The sequence below is a fragment of the Elaeis guineensis genome, chromosome 16 (assembly GCF_000442705.2).
Source record: "Elaeis guineensis isolate ETL-2024a chromosome 16, EG11, whole genome shotgun sequence".
Lineage (NCBI taxonomy): Eukaryota > Viridiplantae > Streptophyta > Magnoliopsida > Arecales > Arecaceae > Elaeis > Elaeis guineensis.
The window spans coordinates 46,125,498-46,145,012 of NC_026008.2; the positions used below are offsets into that span (position 1 = coordinate 46,125,498).

Below are 19,515 nucleotides of genomic sequence, written 5' to 3' on the forward strand. Positions count from 1 at the left end.
TGTAAGCTATGAGTCATACAACACCTCATACCGCGTATGCAGTAAATTCACAACAAATCTGGGAACTTATTGACAGAGGAGTATTAAGTAAATAGAAGATTGCCACATTTATGACCATCCATATTGATGATCCCCACACTGCTTGAAAACTTTAGTGATGCCAAATGTGCTGAGATCTCAAGGAGCAAAGGTCACTTGGTGGATTTGATAATGTGAAAATCGAAGATATAGACTGGGTAACTGATATAGTAGAAAACAATGATGCTGAAAGTTACTATTGGGAAGTTCTTCCCCCATAATGTACCAAGGAAAAAAGAAAGTTATCATCCAAGATCTTAAGAGAGTACAATAGTACCCTTTATTACAACAAACTTTATCATATAAAAAGAACAGATCTAGAGATTCAGTACCTGTGCTCGCCACCACTTCCTATCCATTTTACGATGATGCATAAGTAAATTTCCAGCTATCTCAGTTGTGGGTTGCAAATAACTCCATGGATCACCCCATATTCTGTATGTGAAAGTTAATTCTAAAAGCACGTCATTTTTTTTTTTTTAAGAAGGAAAAAGAATCAAGTCAATATAATTCAATCTGTCATTACGAAGTAATAGAAATCGATCTGAGTAATATCATACCTTGGTATACGTCCAGCTCATATTTCCTTTGATATGTAGTTTTCCTTCACTGTTATAAATCCATTTTTCCAAGCTTCCTGACTCCTCGTGAGGTCAAAGGCATGTCTTTGACACTCAAGAGATGTCTCCGGAAAAAAGTAGCAAGACCAATAGGACCGTGATGGACCTGTCAAGCAGCATCTATTTATTCCATATCAATTCGCTTATTTTGTAGAGAGAAGTATTTAATTTAAGTAAAGCTGAAGACAAGGATAAGATTTTTAAATTAGCAAGATTCTGATATTAAAAAAGAAAAAAAGTATTTTAACTCCGTACTTCAGAATTAAGCAAATAAAAGATAAAATATCTCTTTTTTCATGAATAGAAATTCCACCTTGACAGCCACTGTGATCTGCTCGATTGTAGTAATTTGTAACAAGAAGCCACCTCTCATTGAGTGCAATTGCAAGCAGCCCTGCCATTCCAGCTAGTTGGGCCCCCATTCCAAATCCTGGTAGCCTCTCCCAGTTAGCAACCAGAAACCGCAGGTTCGGATCATTGCAGTTTTGTGGGTGCTGGTGAATCCACGTATCTCTCTGTACTTGCCTGGAGAGGGGGAAGTTGTCTTCATCAGATCCTACAATCTGAAATATTGCACACAATGAAAAATGTATTAAGTTTGAGAATAGATGGGGAGGAATTATCAGTACAACTCTACCAAAGGGAAGCAAAATGTCTACTTTCATTTGCTTCCATTCTTAAGCAGAGACAAATGAAAGTAGACAAGTACGGAATAAACTACCAAGCAAATTATATGCTCGTTTTCCACCAATTAATTAGAATCTTATCGGTGCTCTTCTTTTAATTATGCATCTAGTGGAGACTGGAGAGGCGAGTAGTTTGAACAGAAATATAAGGGTCAGTTTTTCAAGGATGCTGGCTGTCATGCTTGTATAGTGGATATAAAATTTTATCTCTTAGAAGATACTGGTTTCCCGATTGTTAGCAGAGAATTCCTATGACATGGTATCTGTTTGCATTTTCATTTTAGTTTCTCTCTCTCCAAACTAGCTCACAAATTTATTCAGAAATTTCAAGTTCATGTTTCCTTATCAGAATCTATCAACGGTGCAACAAGTATTGCAATCTCAAAACAATAGGGGTCCGGTTGGCCACTCATGTTATCCATGAGATTAACCTAATATAGGAGGCAATGAGAGAAAATGCAAACAGTGTGGAGAATGAGAATTTCTATCATGGGGTGGCAGGGCCGATTAAGGAATGGTGAATCTCCACAAAAAGGGTAAGTATCAATCACCCTATTTTTTCATGATATCATATTAAATGGGTTTGGCCATTTCATTTTTTTAAGAAGTCCTGAACTCCTGTACTTTTTTTTTTATTATCATTTGAAATTCTATTAAGCTCTCAAGAATGCTCAACATTTCACATATTAAATACATATTACTGTCATTATAATTTTTTTAAATATTAATTTATATGATTTTATAATCCGTGCACAACGTGCTGTGTTATTATAAAACAGAAAAGATATTATAAAGAAGGAGAGAGAAGGATGATATTTGTGGTCAGTATTTGTTTGTAGAAAAAATTAATAGTAAGATTAAGTGGGAGAGAAGCAAAGAAGGGCGGGCATAGGTCGGCGTAGAGGCTTGGTATGGGGACCCGTGAGGTTTGATTTTGCTTCAAACTTTTTACTTTTTCTCGCTTGGTGGGCTGACAATTGTTGGGATATACTGATCGATCTCTATACGTCAACTTATTCTCGGATCGATCTGACCGACGTCCGACTCCACCGACCGAACCGACGATGACTGTCGACAATGACTGCCGACAATATCCGATCGAAGATATGTCGGCTAAACAGATCCATACTGTTTCCGACCGATCGAGCGGCCGAGCCCGAATCACCGACTCACTATCGGAGGTGGCAACCGACGTCCGACTTCTGCAAGGCATCAGACCAGCCAACGGTGTCTCCGAGTCATCACCCGACGTCCCGATAGCCGAATACCGATATATAGTCGGCCAGCCCACCTAAACGCCGTACGACCGCTATGGGCAGTTGTCCTGTTAAGGACATGCGGTATGGCCGCCCTGGGGCATTGTCCTGCCAAGGACATGGATTAATCCCAGTGACTTGACAACCCACGGTGATTTGACAACTCTCCAGTTGTCTGCACCATTAATGACAGGACCATACCGCATTCTACTATAAAATAAAGTAAGACAACAGTCTTGGTAAGTTTTGAGCAAGCTTTCTCAAGCTCTCTGAAGCGCCTCTAAGCTCTTGAGCTCTCTCTCTCTCCCGCTGAGCTCCTGATTTTTCACTGTTGCCTAGTCTCCTCTCTGACTTGACCGTCGGAGGGTCCCCGCCGGAGGCATCTCCGGTCTGTGAGGACTTTTCTTGCAGATGCGCGACACCGGCGATCAGACGACGGGGGGATTGGCCGCAACAGATTTAGCGTGCCAGGAAGGGGTATCCGACAAAGGTAAACCAGTGAGCTCCACAGAGCTTGAAAAAATCTCTCGAGATGACGAAACAAGGGCTCAGCGATTGAGAGCTACCGGATCGACGAAGCGCTCTTCCCGTCGGGAAAAGGTCCCTCCTTCACCTTCCATGGCGGAGCCCAGCTCTCCGCATCCGGTGGTAACTACAGAGGCGCAAATCACGGCGAATGACCGTTCTGACGGACGCGGTCAAAAACCTCCAACAGCAACCGACTCAGTTGCCGCAACCACTGGCGGAACAACCGGCGGTGCACCCTATGCCATCCAGAAGCAGCCGCCGACGTCCGCGTCAACTTCCATCTCCTTCTCAAGAGCAGCCGTCTCAGCACTCCCACCGAGAAGGGGCGAGGCGGCCACGGCGCGACACCCATCGGTCTCAGTGTCCTTCTCCTTCCCAACTGGAGTGGCCAAGAAAGGAGAAGCGGCCACGGACACCATCCACCTCACTCTCAAGTTCGTCGGAAAATTCGACTCCTGGGGTTTCACAACACCGACGGTTAGACGACTACGAACGTAAGTTCGAAGAAATCGACCGTCGGCTTGCCCAACTCCAGACGGATGGTCAGAAGTCTTTGAACGATGTCGACTTCCAGACCACCCAACCTCTCTTCCGATTTGTCCTCGATGAACCGATCCCTAGTCGGTTCAAGATACCTCATGTGGGGCCTTACGACGGCTCCACTGACCCAGTTGACCATCTGGAGAGCTACAAGGCTCTCATGACAATTCAGAGGGCAACCGATGCCCTCCTCTGCATCGGCTTCCCCGCCACGCTTCGTAAAGCTGTTAGAGTTTGGTACTCTGGCCTCCGCTCAGGGAGTATCCACTCCTTTGGACAGCTCAAGCATTCTTTCGTGGCCCATTTCAGCACCAGTCGAAAATCGTCACGAACCTCGGACAGTCTTTTCTCCCTCAAACAGGGAGAAAACAAGATGCTCCGATACTTTGTGGCCCGATTCAACACAGCCATACTTGAGGTCCGGGACCTCAACGAAGACATGGCTATCTCGGCCATGAAGAGGGGGCTAAGGGGATCTCGGTTCACATATTCCTTGGATAAGATCCTCCCCCGGATGTATGCCGAATTGTTGGAACATGCGTACAAATACATGCGCACGGACGAAGGAGCTTTCGACCGGTGCCTGACCGAAAGTGCGGACCAGAAGGAAAAGCGAAAGAAAAATCGGGCTGCTGCAGAACCCTGCAGGCCCCCGACTGATAAACGGGTCTCGCCCCGACGACGGAGTTCGAGATCGCCTCGACATCAGAGTTCGAGACCGACGCATCGCAGGTATGACTCCTACACTCCTCTCTCTGCTCCTCGTGTGCAGATCCTGATGGAGATCGAAGGAGCGGAATACCTGCGACGGCCCTCGTCTCTGAAGGCAAAGGGTCTCGATCGGAGAAGATACTGTCGGTTCCATCAGGGCCACGATCACACCACCGAGCAATGCATCCAACTCAAGGATGAAATAGAGGCCCTCATACGACTAGGGTATCTCGAAAAGTATCGAAGGGACCCGCCGGCTCGGTCCCTTCCCGACCAACGACCCCAACCGACTGAAGAGGTAGTGAATAACCAGCCTACTGCTGGAGTCATCAACATGATCTCCAGACGACTGGACCGAGGAACGACTGCTGAAGGAGAGTCAACGAAGAGGCCGCGCCAGGACAATGTAATCATCTTCACAAATGAGGATGCTCGAAAAATTCAAACTCTCCATGATGACGCTGTTGTTGTCTCGACGATAATAGCGAACTATGATGTAAAAAAGATTCTTGTTGATAATGGAAGCTCCACTAATAGTTTGTTTTACTCGACCTTCTTCCGAATGCGACTGTCAACCGACTGACTCAGGAGAGTCTCTACGCCCCTAGTGGGTTTTGCCGGAGAAGTCGTCGCGGTGGAAGGAGAAATTACTTTTCCCGTGACAGTTGGGATCGAACTACGACAAAGCATCATCCACATGACATTCACAGTCGTCCAAGTACCTTCGGCCTACAACGTCATACTTGGAAGACCCGGACTAAATGCTCTCAGGGCGATAGTCTCGACGTACCACTTGCTGGTCCAGTTTCCAACTAAAAACGGAGCCAGAGAAATACGCGGAGATCAACAGCTCACTCGACAATGCTTCCAAATCTCTACTCAAAGCAATGAATCGAAGGACTCCCTGACGGTCGACAAGCTGGACCAACGGGAAGAGGAGGAGCGGGGTGAACTGGCTGAACAGTTGATTTTCATTTCGATGGCAAAGAATCCTAAACAGGTCGTCTGGGTCGGGTCGCAGCTGTCCGACCCGGAGCGACAGCAGTTGATAGAGCTGTTGAAAGCTAACGCTGACATATTCGCTTGGTCGGCAGCGGATATGTCTGGCATATCTTCAAAAATAATGACTCACCGACTCAACATCGCCCCTGGCGCGAAGCTGGTGAGACAGAAGAAACGGACTTTCGCCCCTGAAAGATAAAAGGCCATTGACGAGGAAGTGGACAAGCTACTCGAGGCGGGCTTCATTAGAGAAACCACATATCCCGACTGACTCGCAAATATCGTCATGGTGAAGAAAGCCAATGGGAAGTGGAGGATTTGTATCGACTACACCGACTTGAATCGGATCTGTCCGAATGACAGCTTCCCACTGTCGAAGATCGACCAACTGGTGGATGCGACATCCGATCATCGACTGCTCAGCTTCATAGATGTCTTTGCCGGATATAACCAAATCTGGATGGCACCCAAGGATGAAGAGCATACGGCCTTCGTGATCGCCAAGGGCCTTTACTGCTACAGAGTGATGCCCTTCGGTCTGAAGAATGTCGGAGCCACCTACCAACGCCTCGTCAATAAGATCTTCAAAGATCAAATCGGGTGCAACATGGAGGCGTACGTGGACGACATACTGGTGAAGAGCACACAGGCTTCAAATCATGTCCAAGACTTGAAAAAAATCTTTCGCACTCTTCGGCAACATCAGATGAAGCTAAATCCGACTAAGTGCACCTTCGGGGTAGCTTCGAAAAAGTTCCTCGAGTTTCTCATTTCTCAATGCAGAATCGAGGCCAACCCCTAGAAGATAAAGACGATCATCGACATGCGGCACCCGAACACCAAAAAAGAGGTGTAGCAGCTCAATGGAAAGATCATTGCGCTCAGCCGATTCATCTCTCGATCGACTGAGAGATGCCTTCCATTCTTCAAAACCCTGAGGCAGACGAAGGACTTCTCTTGGCCGAATGAGTGCCGACAAGCCTTTGAAGATTTGAAGAAGTACCTGGCTTCTCCGCCCCTGCTTGCAAAGTCAGAGGTCAGAGAAACATTGTACCTTTATTTGACCACCGCCCCAGAGGCTGTTAGTTCGGTACTCGTCCGGGAGAACGAGAGCCGAACTCATCAGCCCATATACTATACCAGCAAAGTGCTCCACGGGGTTGAAACTCGATACTCAAGGGTGGAGAAGATGATATTTACCTTGGTCATATCCGTGCAACGACTCTGTCCGTATTTTCAAGCACACGCCATCGTGGTCCTCACCGACCAGCCCCTGAGGGTGATCCTCCACTGCCCCGACACATCAGGACGACTGGTGAAATGGGCGGTGAGGTTGAGCGAGTGTGACATCCAGTACCGACCATGACTTGCTTTGAAAGCCCAAGTCCTGACTGACTTTATTGCGGAATGCCTGACAGTCGACCAAATGTCGGAAGGTGGGAGCTCCAAAGATGCTGCGACTTCTGAATTTGACCCCGGGTCAACCTGGGTGTTACATATAGATGGAGCTTCCAATGCCCAATGGAGTGGGGCCAGGTTCCTGCTCACTAACTCGGAGGGAGTGGTTATCAAGTACGCCCTCCGATTCAACTTCAAAGCTTCCAATAATTAAGCTGAGTATGAAGTGCTTCTCGCTGGCTTGAGAGTGGTGAAGGGGCTCGGGATCGACAGCCTCCGAGTCTTCTCCGACTCCCAGCTGATTGTGGGGCAAGTCAAAGACGAATTCGAAGCACGGGATCTGACCATGGTGAAATATCTCCAGAAGGTGAGAGATCTCGTGGCACACCTTAAGTATTTTGAGATCTCCCATATTTCCAGATCGGAGAATGCTCGGGCCGACGCACTCTCCAGGCTTGCGACATCTGCCTACGACACTTTGGGTCGGACACTCGTGGAGAGTCTTGAGCAACCGAGCATCGACAGGGCTGAGGAGGTACTCCAACTGACGACCGAGCCCAACTGGATGGATCCGATCGTTCAATATCTGGCTGACGGAACCAGCCCTGAAGATCCCGTGGAAGCCAAGCGACTCCGGTGGACGGCCTCCCAGTATATAATGATGGACGGACGACTCTACAAAAGGTCGTTCTCCTTTCCCTTGCTACGGTGTCTGGGACCAATGGATGCGGACTACGCACTCAGAGAGGTGAATGAAGGGATTTGCGGGAGTTACCTGGAGGGCAAATCCTTGGCCTACAAAGTCCTACGGCAAGGTTACTACTGGCCCATCATGAAAAAAGATGCAGCTAACTTGGTTCGGAGGTGTGAGCCATGCCAGAAGTATGCTAACTTATAACACCAGCCCGCCAACCAACTGACTTTCATTATCGCCCCATGGCCCTTCGCCCAATGGGGAATCGACATACTCGGCCCTTTCCCTCCGGCGTCTGGCCAAAGAAGTTTATAGTTGTCGCAATCGACTATTTCACCAAGTGGGTGGAGGCCGAACCTCTGGCGCAAATCACCGAGCGTAAGATAGAAGACATTGTCCAGAAGTCCATCATCTTTAGGTTCGGACTACCGCACACCATTATCACCGACAATGGGCGACAATTCGACAACAATAATTTCAGAGAGTTTTGTGCGAGATTTTATATCACGCACAAGCTGACCTCGGTCGGCCATCCACAGTCCAACGGAAAAGTCGAAGTAACTAACCAAACCATTCTGCATGGGTTGAAGACTCGACTGAATGAAGCCAGAGGCCTCTGGGTCAAAGAGTTGCACTCGATCCTGTGGGCATACCGAACGACAACCCGGGTCCTGACCGAAGAATCTCCTTTCAACCTGGCTTATGGGACGGAGGCAATGATCCCAATAGAGATCGGGCTACCATCGACTAGAGTTGAGCAATACTGTGAACCGGACAACTCTGAGTATCGGAGAACTGACTTGGACCTCCTACCCGAGCTCCGACGCGAGGCTCAACTCCGCATGGCTTCCTACCGACAAAGAGTGGCCCGATACTACAACACTAAAGTGAGGCCAAAGTCTTTCAGACCTGAAGATCTGGTTCTAAGGAAGGTGGAAGTCTCGAAGCCTCAGGATCAAGAAAAACTCTCCATAAACTGGGAAGGACCCTACAAGATAGCAGACACCTGCAGGTCGGGTGCCTACCGACTTGAAACCCTGGAAGGGACGACCATTCCCCGGACTTAGAATGCTGACAACCTGAAATTATATTATCAATGAATTCTGTATGCCCTTCTTGCTCGGAATGCAATACAATTTCAAAACTCCAGAGTCTACAAAGTTTGGCTCTCCATCGAGGGTCAGTCCTCACCAGGAGTATGAGCCTCGACGTCCCGACTTGAGCCCCATGCCTCGTTGGGAATCTACGACTCAATCTACGACTCTACGTCGAATCTACGACTCTATGCTGAATCTACGACTCGATCTACGACTCTACACCAAATCTACGACTCAATCGCCGACTCTACACCGAGTCTATGACTCTACGTCGAATCTACGACTCGATTGCCGACTCTATGCCGAGTCTACGACTCGATCGTCGAATCTACGGCTCGATCGCCGACGACACATGACTCTTATGAGAACCGTTCTGTCTACACTAACGGAAGGCCAGTGCTGGAGATGAAACCTCTCTAAGTTGAAGCGCACTCCTTCCACAGTCGACTCTCGAGCAACGCGGCTGGCTAACTTGCTGACTTAGCTTCGCCTAAAAAGGGCAAAATGCCAAGACAACCATGACGTACCCACTCGATCAAGGTCCGGACAACGGGTATTCGACTTACAACATGCCAACTTGGTTACGATCGATCGAAAGATATTCGGCTTGCCACCGTTTATCATGCACCGTGACGTACCCATCCGATCAAGATCCGGACAATGAGTATTTGACTTACGACACATCGACTTGGTTACGATCGATCGAAGGATATTCGGCTTGCCATCGTTTATCATGCATCCCGACGTGCATGTCCGACCAAGGGCCGGACAACGGATATTCGATTTGTCATCGTTATCCTATCCGAATACGTCGGATACTACTCGACTATCGAACTCTACGGAATGATCGTGTCGACGAGCTACGTTCGATGATCGACCAACACTCGGCCTGACGTACACGCCCGACCAAGGTCCGGGCGGTGGACACTCAACCTACAATCGGTATGGCTCTCGACCATCGGATCCTATGCTATCTGTATGACGGTCGGGATGCCGGCCTGCGATCGGGGCTTGCGCTGTCCTTGGCACGGTGCATGCTACTAACTACTTTGATCGGCTATGCTAGACCCTATCGAACGTCCTAATGAGATATGTTGGAGCTACGACCTATGCACTCGGAGATGGCTCGGCAAATTAAACATATTCAACTGCACGCAGGAAAAAGTGTGAAAAGTCTTTGATTTTGTTAAGTTGAAATGACTTACAAAATTGGACCAAAGTTCGATTACAAAATTGGACCGAAGTCCGGTTATAAAATTGGGATGAAGCCCGATTACAAATATCAAAGACAAAGCAGAAATAAAAGAATACAAAGATAACTGAGCAGATACTCTGACTATTAGTCTGAGTCGACTTTTTGCACTAGGTAGAGTTCGGGAGCAACCGACGTGCCCGCTCGGGTCGGCGAGGGACCGGGGGTTGGAGCCGCCTCACCTTCGGCAACTTGTTCCATCGGCAGTGGGTCGGCCTCCTCCTCTGCGGCTTGATCCTCCGATCCTGGAGGGACGATGCCGCTGAGGTCGAGCTCCGGGTGCAGACTCTGAATCGCATCCCGGGCATCCTCGTACCCCACCCGATAGGAGGCGAACTCACTCTCAAGAAGCTCCTCTCGGTACTCATCCGAGCCACGAAAGTCCTCCACCACCCGGCTCAGCGCCTCCTTGGCCGACTCCGCCTCCGCCTTCGCTATGTCGGCGTTGGCTTGGGTGGAGGACAAGTTATCCTCGGCCTTAGTCAGGTTCTCCAGGCTAACGTGAAGCTGTTCGCGCTCGGCCTTGAGTTTCCTGACGCAGCCATCCCGCTCACGCCACAGTCGGTGAACGGAGCAGGTCTTGCGCTGGATCTGCTTGCGAGCCGACTGAAGTTCGGCCTCCGAGGCGGCTAGGCCATTGGTGAGTTGGGAGATCTCCTCCTCGAGCCTAGCCACACAGTCGACCGACAACTTCAGCTGGTCCACCAGCGTTGCCTTCTCCGCTTCGACAGTTTCGGCCCGATTCTTCCAGGCCGCTCGGACGTCGCCTAACCTCCAGTACCCGACCTCCAGCTCAGACATGCTGTAGATCAGTTGCAAATGGAAGGCCGATTGTCACAAAAATGAAATGATAGAAATAATAATGAAGAGGAAAGAAAAAGAAGAAGAGCTCACCTGAATCATGGTCGGGTAAAAAGCAGAAAGCATGTCGGACACCGGCCGACCCTTCAAGAGCTCCCGATCGGCCGGAAGAATGGTCGTCTGGCACAACCTCCTAGCCAAATTGTGGTTGGCCAGGGTCGATGCTCCCTCAGGAACCTGAATGTTGGATGACGCGATGCGGCCCGCCGACCTTGTGTCGTCCGCCGATGCCATCGGTGCCTTCCCCCAGTCGGTCACCCAGGCCCGGAGGTCAGAGAGAGACGGAAAGCTCGAGCTCGACTGGGTCCCTCCCGAGGGTGTGACGGGGGCCGCCGCAGGTCGTTCGGGCTCATGCGCTTCTGCCCGAACCTCTTTCGTGGGAGGGGTAGCCGACACTCCTTCGGCTGCCCCCTCAGCCGCCCCTTCCTCGGACGGCGCCTCGAGTGGCACCGTCGGTGCCGATAGAGCGATGACCGGCTCGTAGCCCGACGCACATTCGATGTCGGACTGCACTGCCACCGTCGCAATGTCGGTCGGCGATGATATTTGAGGCCTCTTAGGAGGCCGCGAAGGTCCAACCCCGGACGCCGGTCTCTTTCTCGCCGCATGTTGCCGAATGTCGGCATCTGTCAGCCTCACTCTCGGCGGCATGCCTATAATTTCAACAAAGGATCAGCGCAAGTCCAAAGACAGATAAAAAAGATAAAAAATGACCGACAGACCGAACTGTACTTAAACGGAGAACCGAACTCAGGCCGACGTCGTACAGAGCTTGCTCGGTGACGAGCTCCCTCTGCTTCGACACCGACACATCCTTCAGCCGGTGAAAGTCCTCTCGGTCTCCAGCCTCCACCCGACTGTTTTCGTTCGGCTGAGTCTGAGGGTCGCCCCAGCGGGAAGGAAACCCCCAAGGTAGCGAAGAAGAAGCAAAGAAAAATTGGTTCTTCCATCTGTAGATCGATGATGGAAGATCGGTAATGAACGAAAGACCCTTCCGGGGATTGAAGAACCACCACCGTCGGACTTTCGGATGGGGTCGGAGGACGAAGAATGCCCGAAAGAGAGAGATGCGGGGAAAAGTCGGCAAAAGCCGACACAACAGAGCAAAACTGATTATTAACTGGACTGAGTTCGGCGTCAGTTGCACCGGACAAAGCCCATAATAATCTAAAATGTTCCGAACAAACTCTGGAATCGGGAAGCGAAGACCTGCCCGAAGGTCCTCGACATAAAAGGCCACCCGGCCCAGAGGCGGGTTGTTAACCTGACCCTCAGTCCTAGGGGTGAAGAGTTCGAACTGCTTCGGGATACTGTACTGCTCTCTGAACCGTTCGACGTTTGCCCCCGAAAGTGAAGAAGCCTCCACCTCCGAGGTCGACCGAGAATCGTCGGTCGGATTCCCTGACTGACTTCCTCGAGGAGAGGTTCTAGCCATAATGCTAGCCCCAAAGAAGAGAACAAAAAGAAAATGACAAAGGAGAAAGGATGCAAGGAGACAAGAACGGAAAAACTTCAAGAAGAACTTTCGAAGGAAGAGGACGGAGACAACTACCTGAAACTGGGGGACAATTCGATAAGGCCTCAGCGCCAGGAATGGATTTGCAGCAAAAAGTAAAGTTTTGGATGTAAGTGGCCACATATATATAAGGCCCTTCAACGGTCGAGATGAAAGTGCGTCGAATGAGGGCTTCTCAGATGCCGACACGTGGCAGCGCCTGGGCCCTTCCTCGGTCCGACGGTTCGACGCACCTGCCCCCAGATCAAGCCACGTCGCCTCCATCCGCATGAACGGTTCCGGTCCAATAGCCCCCTGACACGTGGTGGAAAAACTGCGTCTCGAAATTCATTAATCGACGATGGTTCGTGTTCCCAAGGAGACGGCAGTTCGCATTCCCAAAGAGACGGCGGTTCGTATTCCCAAGGAGACGGCGGTTTACATTCCCAAGGAGACGGCGGTTCGCGTTCTCAATGGGACGTCCGACACCGGATCCTTCGTTGGTACGGTCATTAGAGTCAGAACATGACGTGATGGAAAACCACTCCTTTCGCCCGAAGCCGTCGCCCACGTGGAAACACTGGCCAATACGACATCCGACTCAGGAGTGGGGGGGCAACTGTTGGGATATATCGACCGACCCCTGTACGCTGACTTACCCTCGGATCAGTTCGACCAATGCCCGATTCTACCGACCGGACCGACGACGACTCCGACGATGACTGCCGACAATGGCTGCCGACAATATCCGGCCGAAGGTATGTCTGCCGAACAGACCCATACTATTTCCAACCGACCGAGCGGCCGAGCCCGAATCACCGACTCACTGTCGGGGGTGGCAGCCGACGTCCGACTTCCGCAAGGCACCAGACCAGCCGACGGTGTCTCCGGGTCATCAGCCGACATCCCGATAGCCGAATACCGACATATAGTCGGCCAGCCCATCCAAATGCCGTACGACCGCTATGGGCAGTTGTCTTATCAAGGACATGCGGTATGGCCGCCCTGGGGTATTGTCCTGCCAAGGACATGGATTAATCTCAGTGACTTGACAACCCACGGCGATTTGACAGTCCCCAGTGATTTGACAACTCTCCAGTTGTCTGCACCATTAATGACGGGATCATACCGCATTCTACTATAAAATGGGGTAAGACAATAGTCTTGATAAATTTTGAGCAAGCTTTCTCAAGCTCTCTGAAGCGCCTCTAAGCGCTTGAGCTCTCTCTCTCTCTCCCTCGCTGAGCCCCTGATTTTCCACTGTTGCCTAGTCTCCTCTCTGACTTGACCGTCGGAAGGTCTCCGTCGGAGGTATTTTCGGTCTGTGAGGACTTTTCTTGCAGGTACGCAACACCGACGATCAGACGACGGAAAAATTGACCGCAACAACAATGATGGCTAATTTTCTCTTGCTCACGATAGCCGTCTGATGGGGACTGACGATGGACCTCCTGATGGACACTGTAATTCACATCGCTGTCAGACCAGCTGGACTGGTTCGCTAGTAGTGCGACAGCTGTGAGAATCAGAACCTGAAGGCGGATTTGCAAATTTGGAGAAGCGAATTCCGTCGTTTTGTACTCTCGAGGTCCATTTGATCCGGTGAGGCCCGGGCCAGTCTATTCGTTAAAGACCATTTGAGGTTTTCTGTTCTTGAATGGGTAGAAGTTTGCACCATACGAATCGGTCCCTACTATTGGGACCTCACGATTTTATTTTTTAAAAGACTTCTCACGTACAAGAAAAGAACTTATCCTATATAAGTCAAAGCCTTTTTTACCTCACAACCAATTTGCAGAGAAGGCATAAAATTTAAAATTTCGAACCCTCAAGGGTTTATGCTCTAATTATTTTTGAGTTACCGCAGCACCATCATTTACAGCTAAAGGCGTTTCTTCCTGTCCTGCAAGGCTCAAAAGAATGATTATAAATGCAAAAGGCTTCTCCACACTGCCGAGTTACCATATAAAATATGTTTTGGAAAATCTATTTCTGAGCTCTTTATTAAGCCTTTAATTATTTGCAAGACCCTGAATTTCAAACTTCACATAAGCTTTAAAAAAAAAAAAAAGGGGAGAATGGTACTTAAGAGTTTCAAGTAAGAGCAATCCCCTAACAAAATACTGAAGGAAACACCCCAAGATTTTAACACATAATCCTTCTAAATGGAGAATGGAGTAAGGATGCAAGCATTCAGTTGTAACTCTCTGTTCTCACGTAAAATTTGATGTCACAACCAAATTAAATTTATACATGCATACAGCAATGTTAAAAGCTTGGAACTCCAGCTGTTAAAAATAGGTTTTATTAGACTCTTTCGAATTATCCAACCTGTTCCAAACCCATCTCCAACCAAATCTGTAAGTTGGCCTAATTCAACAGAATAAACATATAAGACCTTGTTAGATGCAGGTTAATATCTCGATGTCTTCACATGGTAAGAAATTTAAAAGAGAAAACAGAAACCATCTCTTCTCCACTGTAATGAACAGAAAATAAATTAACGGAGTTCAAAGGAATCAGAAAGTTCCCATTGCTTATCAGTTCACACTCAAAGCCATAGAAAGCAGGCTTTATTTTGGCTAATTTATAATTTACTCATCTCCTTCAGCTTATAACTCAAATGCCTGTACGGCTTACAAATCAAAATGCCTGTACAATGACAACCCAAACGTAATAATCACATAAAAGCTCTTCCGCCTAGTTTTTAGGCCTAATCTCAATACCCTGGATGATGAGTCCAGACTTGCAATTCCCTCCTTCCACTTCCATCAAACTCATTTCCACATCCCCATCCTCACCCTCATCATTGTAAAACTCCCCCATCTCCATCTCCAGCCAGCCATCAGCCCTTGCCCGGGGGGCTCTAGCTCCATTGTTGTTGTTCTCTTCTGCATCTTGAGCTAGCGGGACCAACATCATTCCACGCCAGTTCAGGAAACGCCGAAACATACGTCTGTTCCTTCGTGTCTCGGCATCATCAGGGCTTATTCTCACAGTATGTTTGGACACCTGGGCTCCCAGTTTCACCGTTGTTTCCTGATTTGGAAAGTCAAGACCTTGCGAAGCAGTCTGATCTACTTTGTAGATGAGATAGGCGCCATACGTTGTTTTAGGAGTAAGCATTCTGCTTTCAATCTTGCCTCGAATCTCCAACCACCAAACTAATAACAGCTGAGCGACCTCTGAAAACCTTTTAGAGGAGAAAATCACTTCCTGGTCAGGAATGCAACACAACAATATCCATAATGGTAAAAGATGATTTGAAAAATTTCAACAGAAAAAAAGAAAAGGTTTGTTTATTCTTGGTATCCCTAAGAGGGGAAATCCTACATGTCGTCGCAAAAGAAAAACACTGGCAGTTCAGGAGCAAAAAGGAAACCTGACATTAAGAAAGTACCAAGTTCTTTAGGGCTAACCAAAAGAGGCAGAGTCATATTCTTTTTTTTTTTTTTGAAAATACCAGTATATGTTGAGATTTTTCAACAAACTCATTGTAAATTTGTTCCAAGAGCAGTATTCCATGCGCTCAGCTCAGAAGCAGTAAACTCTAATGCATAACCTAATTTACAAATTGCCTAGTTCTTCATGGCCAGAAGCTGGCTGTTGCAGAATTTACATATTAATTTGGGAAGAAAGACCGTCTTAGTCGAAACTAATTGAAATGGATATGTTGCTCGTAGGCTAAGATTTCGGATAAAAAGTTGATGTATATTCAAGCTTCATATAAAAGTTTACTGAAACCAAGTAAGAAGTTTCCAATTCTAGCCCATCTATTCACCTTGTGCTCTCATCTAAGATTTACAACGGACACCAGGGTATCATCAGGCAAAAGTAGAACAGTATGGAGAACAGAACAAGATATAATGAAGACCATTAAATTACTATGTGCATGTTAGGTTCTCAAAAAAAAAAAAATATGGAAAGCATGGTAATGATAACTTGTTTTAACATCTGAGCAAGTCCCAACATGAAATTTGGTTAAAGCAGCAACAATGTTAAGGGGATTTCAATTGCATCTCTGCAATTGGAAGTAGATGCAAGCTCAAGTTGAAACAAAGAACAAGTGGTTTGAAGGACCAGTGCAGTATAGCCTAAATAGGTCAATCTCAATTCTGAATTACTAACCAAGTCAAATAGCTTGTTCGAGATTTCTAAGGCAGCAAGCTGCATTCTCATCCCCAGTGGCACATAGTAGAATTATTCGCCTTAGTACATGGATTCTTGCATGCTTAGGAAATGGATTAGGTGCATAATTATCTCTATGACTCCAGTATACTCTAGTTATTGGCCACCAAGGACATTAGGCCATATCTAGTTGAATCAGATTATGCTCCAATCAAAAAGAGGACTGGCCATTTGTTATCCTAGCAATCAAATGGCATTGATGTGCAGACACCACTTGAACTGTTCTCTTTTTTCCTTTTTCTTTTTCTTTTCTGATTGAATTGGAGACACCACTTGTACTTTTATAACAAAAGAGAAAGGTCGCTCGTAATTTCTTTCTTGAGTCACATACATCATAATATTACACTAGAAATGTATAATTCCGACCAATCTGCAGTTCTCTAATCACTCAATCTTATCTATTAATAAATAAAATATATAACAAAAAAGGGGAGCCAAACCACAAACTCCTTTCGCATAAAAGATTCAAGCAGAACTGAAAGTGTGAGCATTTTTTTACTGACACCTCGCACTTGTCAGTTTGCTTCACGCACTGCCAAATTATAATTCAAAAATTTAGCAACAATGAGGCAGACCAAATGGTTATTCTAACCGACGATCAAGCTGAGACATAAATTTAGAAGTTATGTATCAAGTAAACTAACAACCTGGCGAAGGAGAGGAAAAAAAAAGAAAGAAAGAAAGAAAAGATCCAACATATACAACAAGTTGGCACAAATGACAGGAATAGTCAATGAACTAACCAATAAATTAAAAAGATCGGGGAAAGAAGACAAAAACCTGGAATTGGGTAGACAAAGCCATCTCCAATAATGGGGAGTATCCGCCCATACAATAAAAAGCTGTCTGGCAGACAGCATGTAGCACTTCGCGCCGCTCGATTTCTCCAGTGAGAAACTCTGCAAACCAAAAGTTTATAGAAAAGCTATCAATTTAAAGATTCCCACCATCGTTGGCAAAGGCTGTAACAGAGCAGATACGCAAAGAAGAAGAATCGTGACACCAGCGCCAGCGATGGCTTGGCTCCGAGTGAATACAGCTGGGAATCTAACGGTTTATAGCAGCTGAAGCGCATCAAATTGATGATGTAAATCTAAGAACATATCTAGGCTAAACCAAACCGCGGCGTACCAACCCCAATTATCCCAAACATTTCCATATTTTTATAATAGAAAAAAAAATTGACCTTTCTGGCCCAGCCGATCAATCCGATTTTTTTTGTTGAAAAAAAAAAAAAAAAAAAAAAAAAAAAAAAAAAAAAAAAAAAAAAAAAAAAAAAAAAAAAAACTAGATTCGATCATAAATCACTATTAGGAACTGAAAAAGGGAGGAGGGAAGAGTAGCAGTGATGGCAATAAAGTACCATTTTGCCGTCGTCTATGAGAACGGGATCGCAAAGGCGGAAGAAGAGCTCCCTCTTGGACGAGTACTCCACCGGATGGACGGCCCTAGAAAGGATGGATTTGTAATCGGATGGCAGGAAGTGCTCCCACACGGTGTCGGACGAGGCGGCGGAGCGGAAGGTGGTGGAGACCGCCGACGACCGGCACGAATCGAGAGGCGACGTCAGGGAGATTACGTGCGAGATGCACTCTTCCGGCAGGCAGAAGATCTCGCCGCCGTCCGTTTCCATCTCTCGCTTGATTTGATGATCTCCCTTTCTGGTTTCTCTCTTACGGAGAAGAGAAAATGGCAGTCCACCGCCGGATCGAGCGCGTCCGCCTACATATGGTTGGGCTCCCGCGAAGGAAGGTGAATCTTTTTTCCTTTTTTTATTTTCTTTTTTGGTTGTCGGTTGCACCTTTCACACCGCAGTGCTGTACAGTCGGGACAGATGGCGTGTCATCTCTGGAAACGCATGGTGGGATGCCACGAGGCATTTTCATTTAAATTTCTGCAGTAAACAATAACCGTCCGTCCCTTGGGGGCGTTTTGGTGACCCAAAATTTGGATCGGTAATTTAAGATCGATTCAAATTCTGACGTTATCTAATCTAATGATTTAATATCACTATATTAGATTTATCATAATATAATAATTACAAATTTTTAAATATATATAAATAATTTATTAAATATATTATAAAAATTTAAAATTAATAATTATATAATACCAAAAATATTCCTAACATATCTCAGATATTTTTTTTAATATTATCATAAATTGACTAACTATAACATTTATTTAAAAAATAATATTTTAATCTTGAATTGAAGATTAAAAAAATATATAATATTTAACTAGATGTAATTAGAAATATAAACTTAATATTATTTATCATCTAAAATAATAAAATTTTGAAATCTTGTAAAGGAGTCAACTGAATAAATATTTTAAAAATATTTATTTGTTATCTATACTTTAATAAATTTTAATAAATATTTTTTTTAAAATGCCATGCAATCAAGAGTTTCAATATTTTTTTTATAAAAAATAGGTAGAAACTATATATTAAAATTTTAGAATCAAATTAAATAGATTTTTCTTCTTTCTGAACAGACGAGAGAGAAAGATTTTCTTCTCTTCCATATAGAAGATGCCTCAACTATCCACCCACGTGACAAGGTTTCTTTTCGAAGAATATGATTTGCCTCTTGTGCTAAAGGTTGTGCCCTTTCATAGTAGTCAAGTGCCAATCAAAAATAAAGTGGAAATTTATTCGACCTACCTTTCTTGCTTTCGAATTATGGATCTTGAGGAGCTAGTGAGCTTTTAATGATCCCCATTAGTTTATAGATAGGAATGGCAATGGATAAGATTTGGATCGGGTATTGAACTACCCATCCCCAAATCCGAACTTAATACTTTATATCCAAACCTTACCCGATATCCGATCGGGTAAGAAAAGAGATACCCATCCCTATACCTAATGAATTCGAGGATATTCACGAGTAACCCATTTCTCCATACCCAACCCATACCCGCCTCATGTCTATCCTATACCCCAAAAAAATAAACAATCAAAATAATTTTATGCATATTATCAATCAAAACAAAATTACCAATTCAACATAAAACATAATTTATAAATCCAGATTTATAAAAATCAAACATAGAAATTGAATTACAATTCAACATAGAACATATAAATAACCAAAATAATTTTATA

General features: G+C 46.1%; 1 protein-coding gene and 1 pseudogene across 1 annotated transcript; both read right to left on the reverse strand.

Annotated features, from left to right (window-relative positions):
- Positions 1-3,587, reverse strand: part of LOC105032949 (uncharacterized) — a 33,977-nt pseudogene extending 30,390 nt beyond the window's left edge.
- Positions 3,588-14,718: 11,131 nt separating this feature from the next.
- On the reverse strand, positions 14,719-18,247 carry LOC105032936 (putative F-box protein PP2-B12). The gene is made up of 3 exons (XM_010907540.3): positions 17,770-18,247; positions 17,187-17,305; positions 14,719-15,411 (listed from the first exon to the last, which is right to left on the reverse strand). The coding sequence occupies exons 1-3, from the start codon at positions 18,037-18,039 to the stop codon at positions 14,919-14,921; spliced, it is 882 nt and encodes a 293-aa protein (XP_010905842.1). The 5' UTR covers positions 18,040-18,247; the 3' UTR covers positions 14,719-14,918.
- Between the last annotated feature and the right edge of the window lie 1,268 nt (positions 18,248-19,515).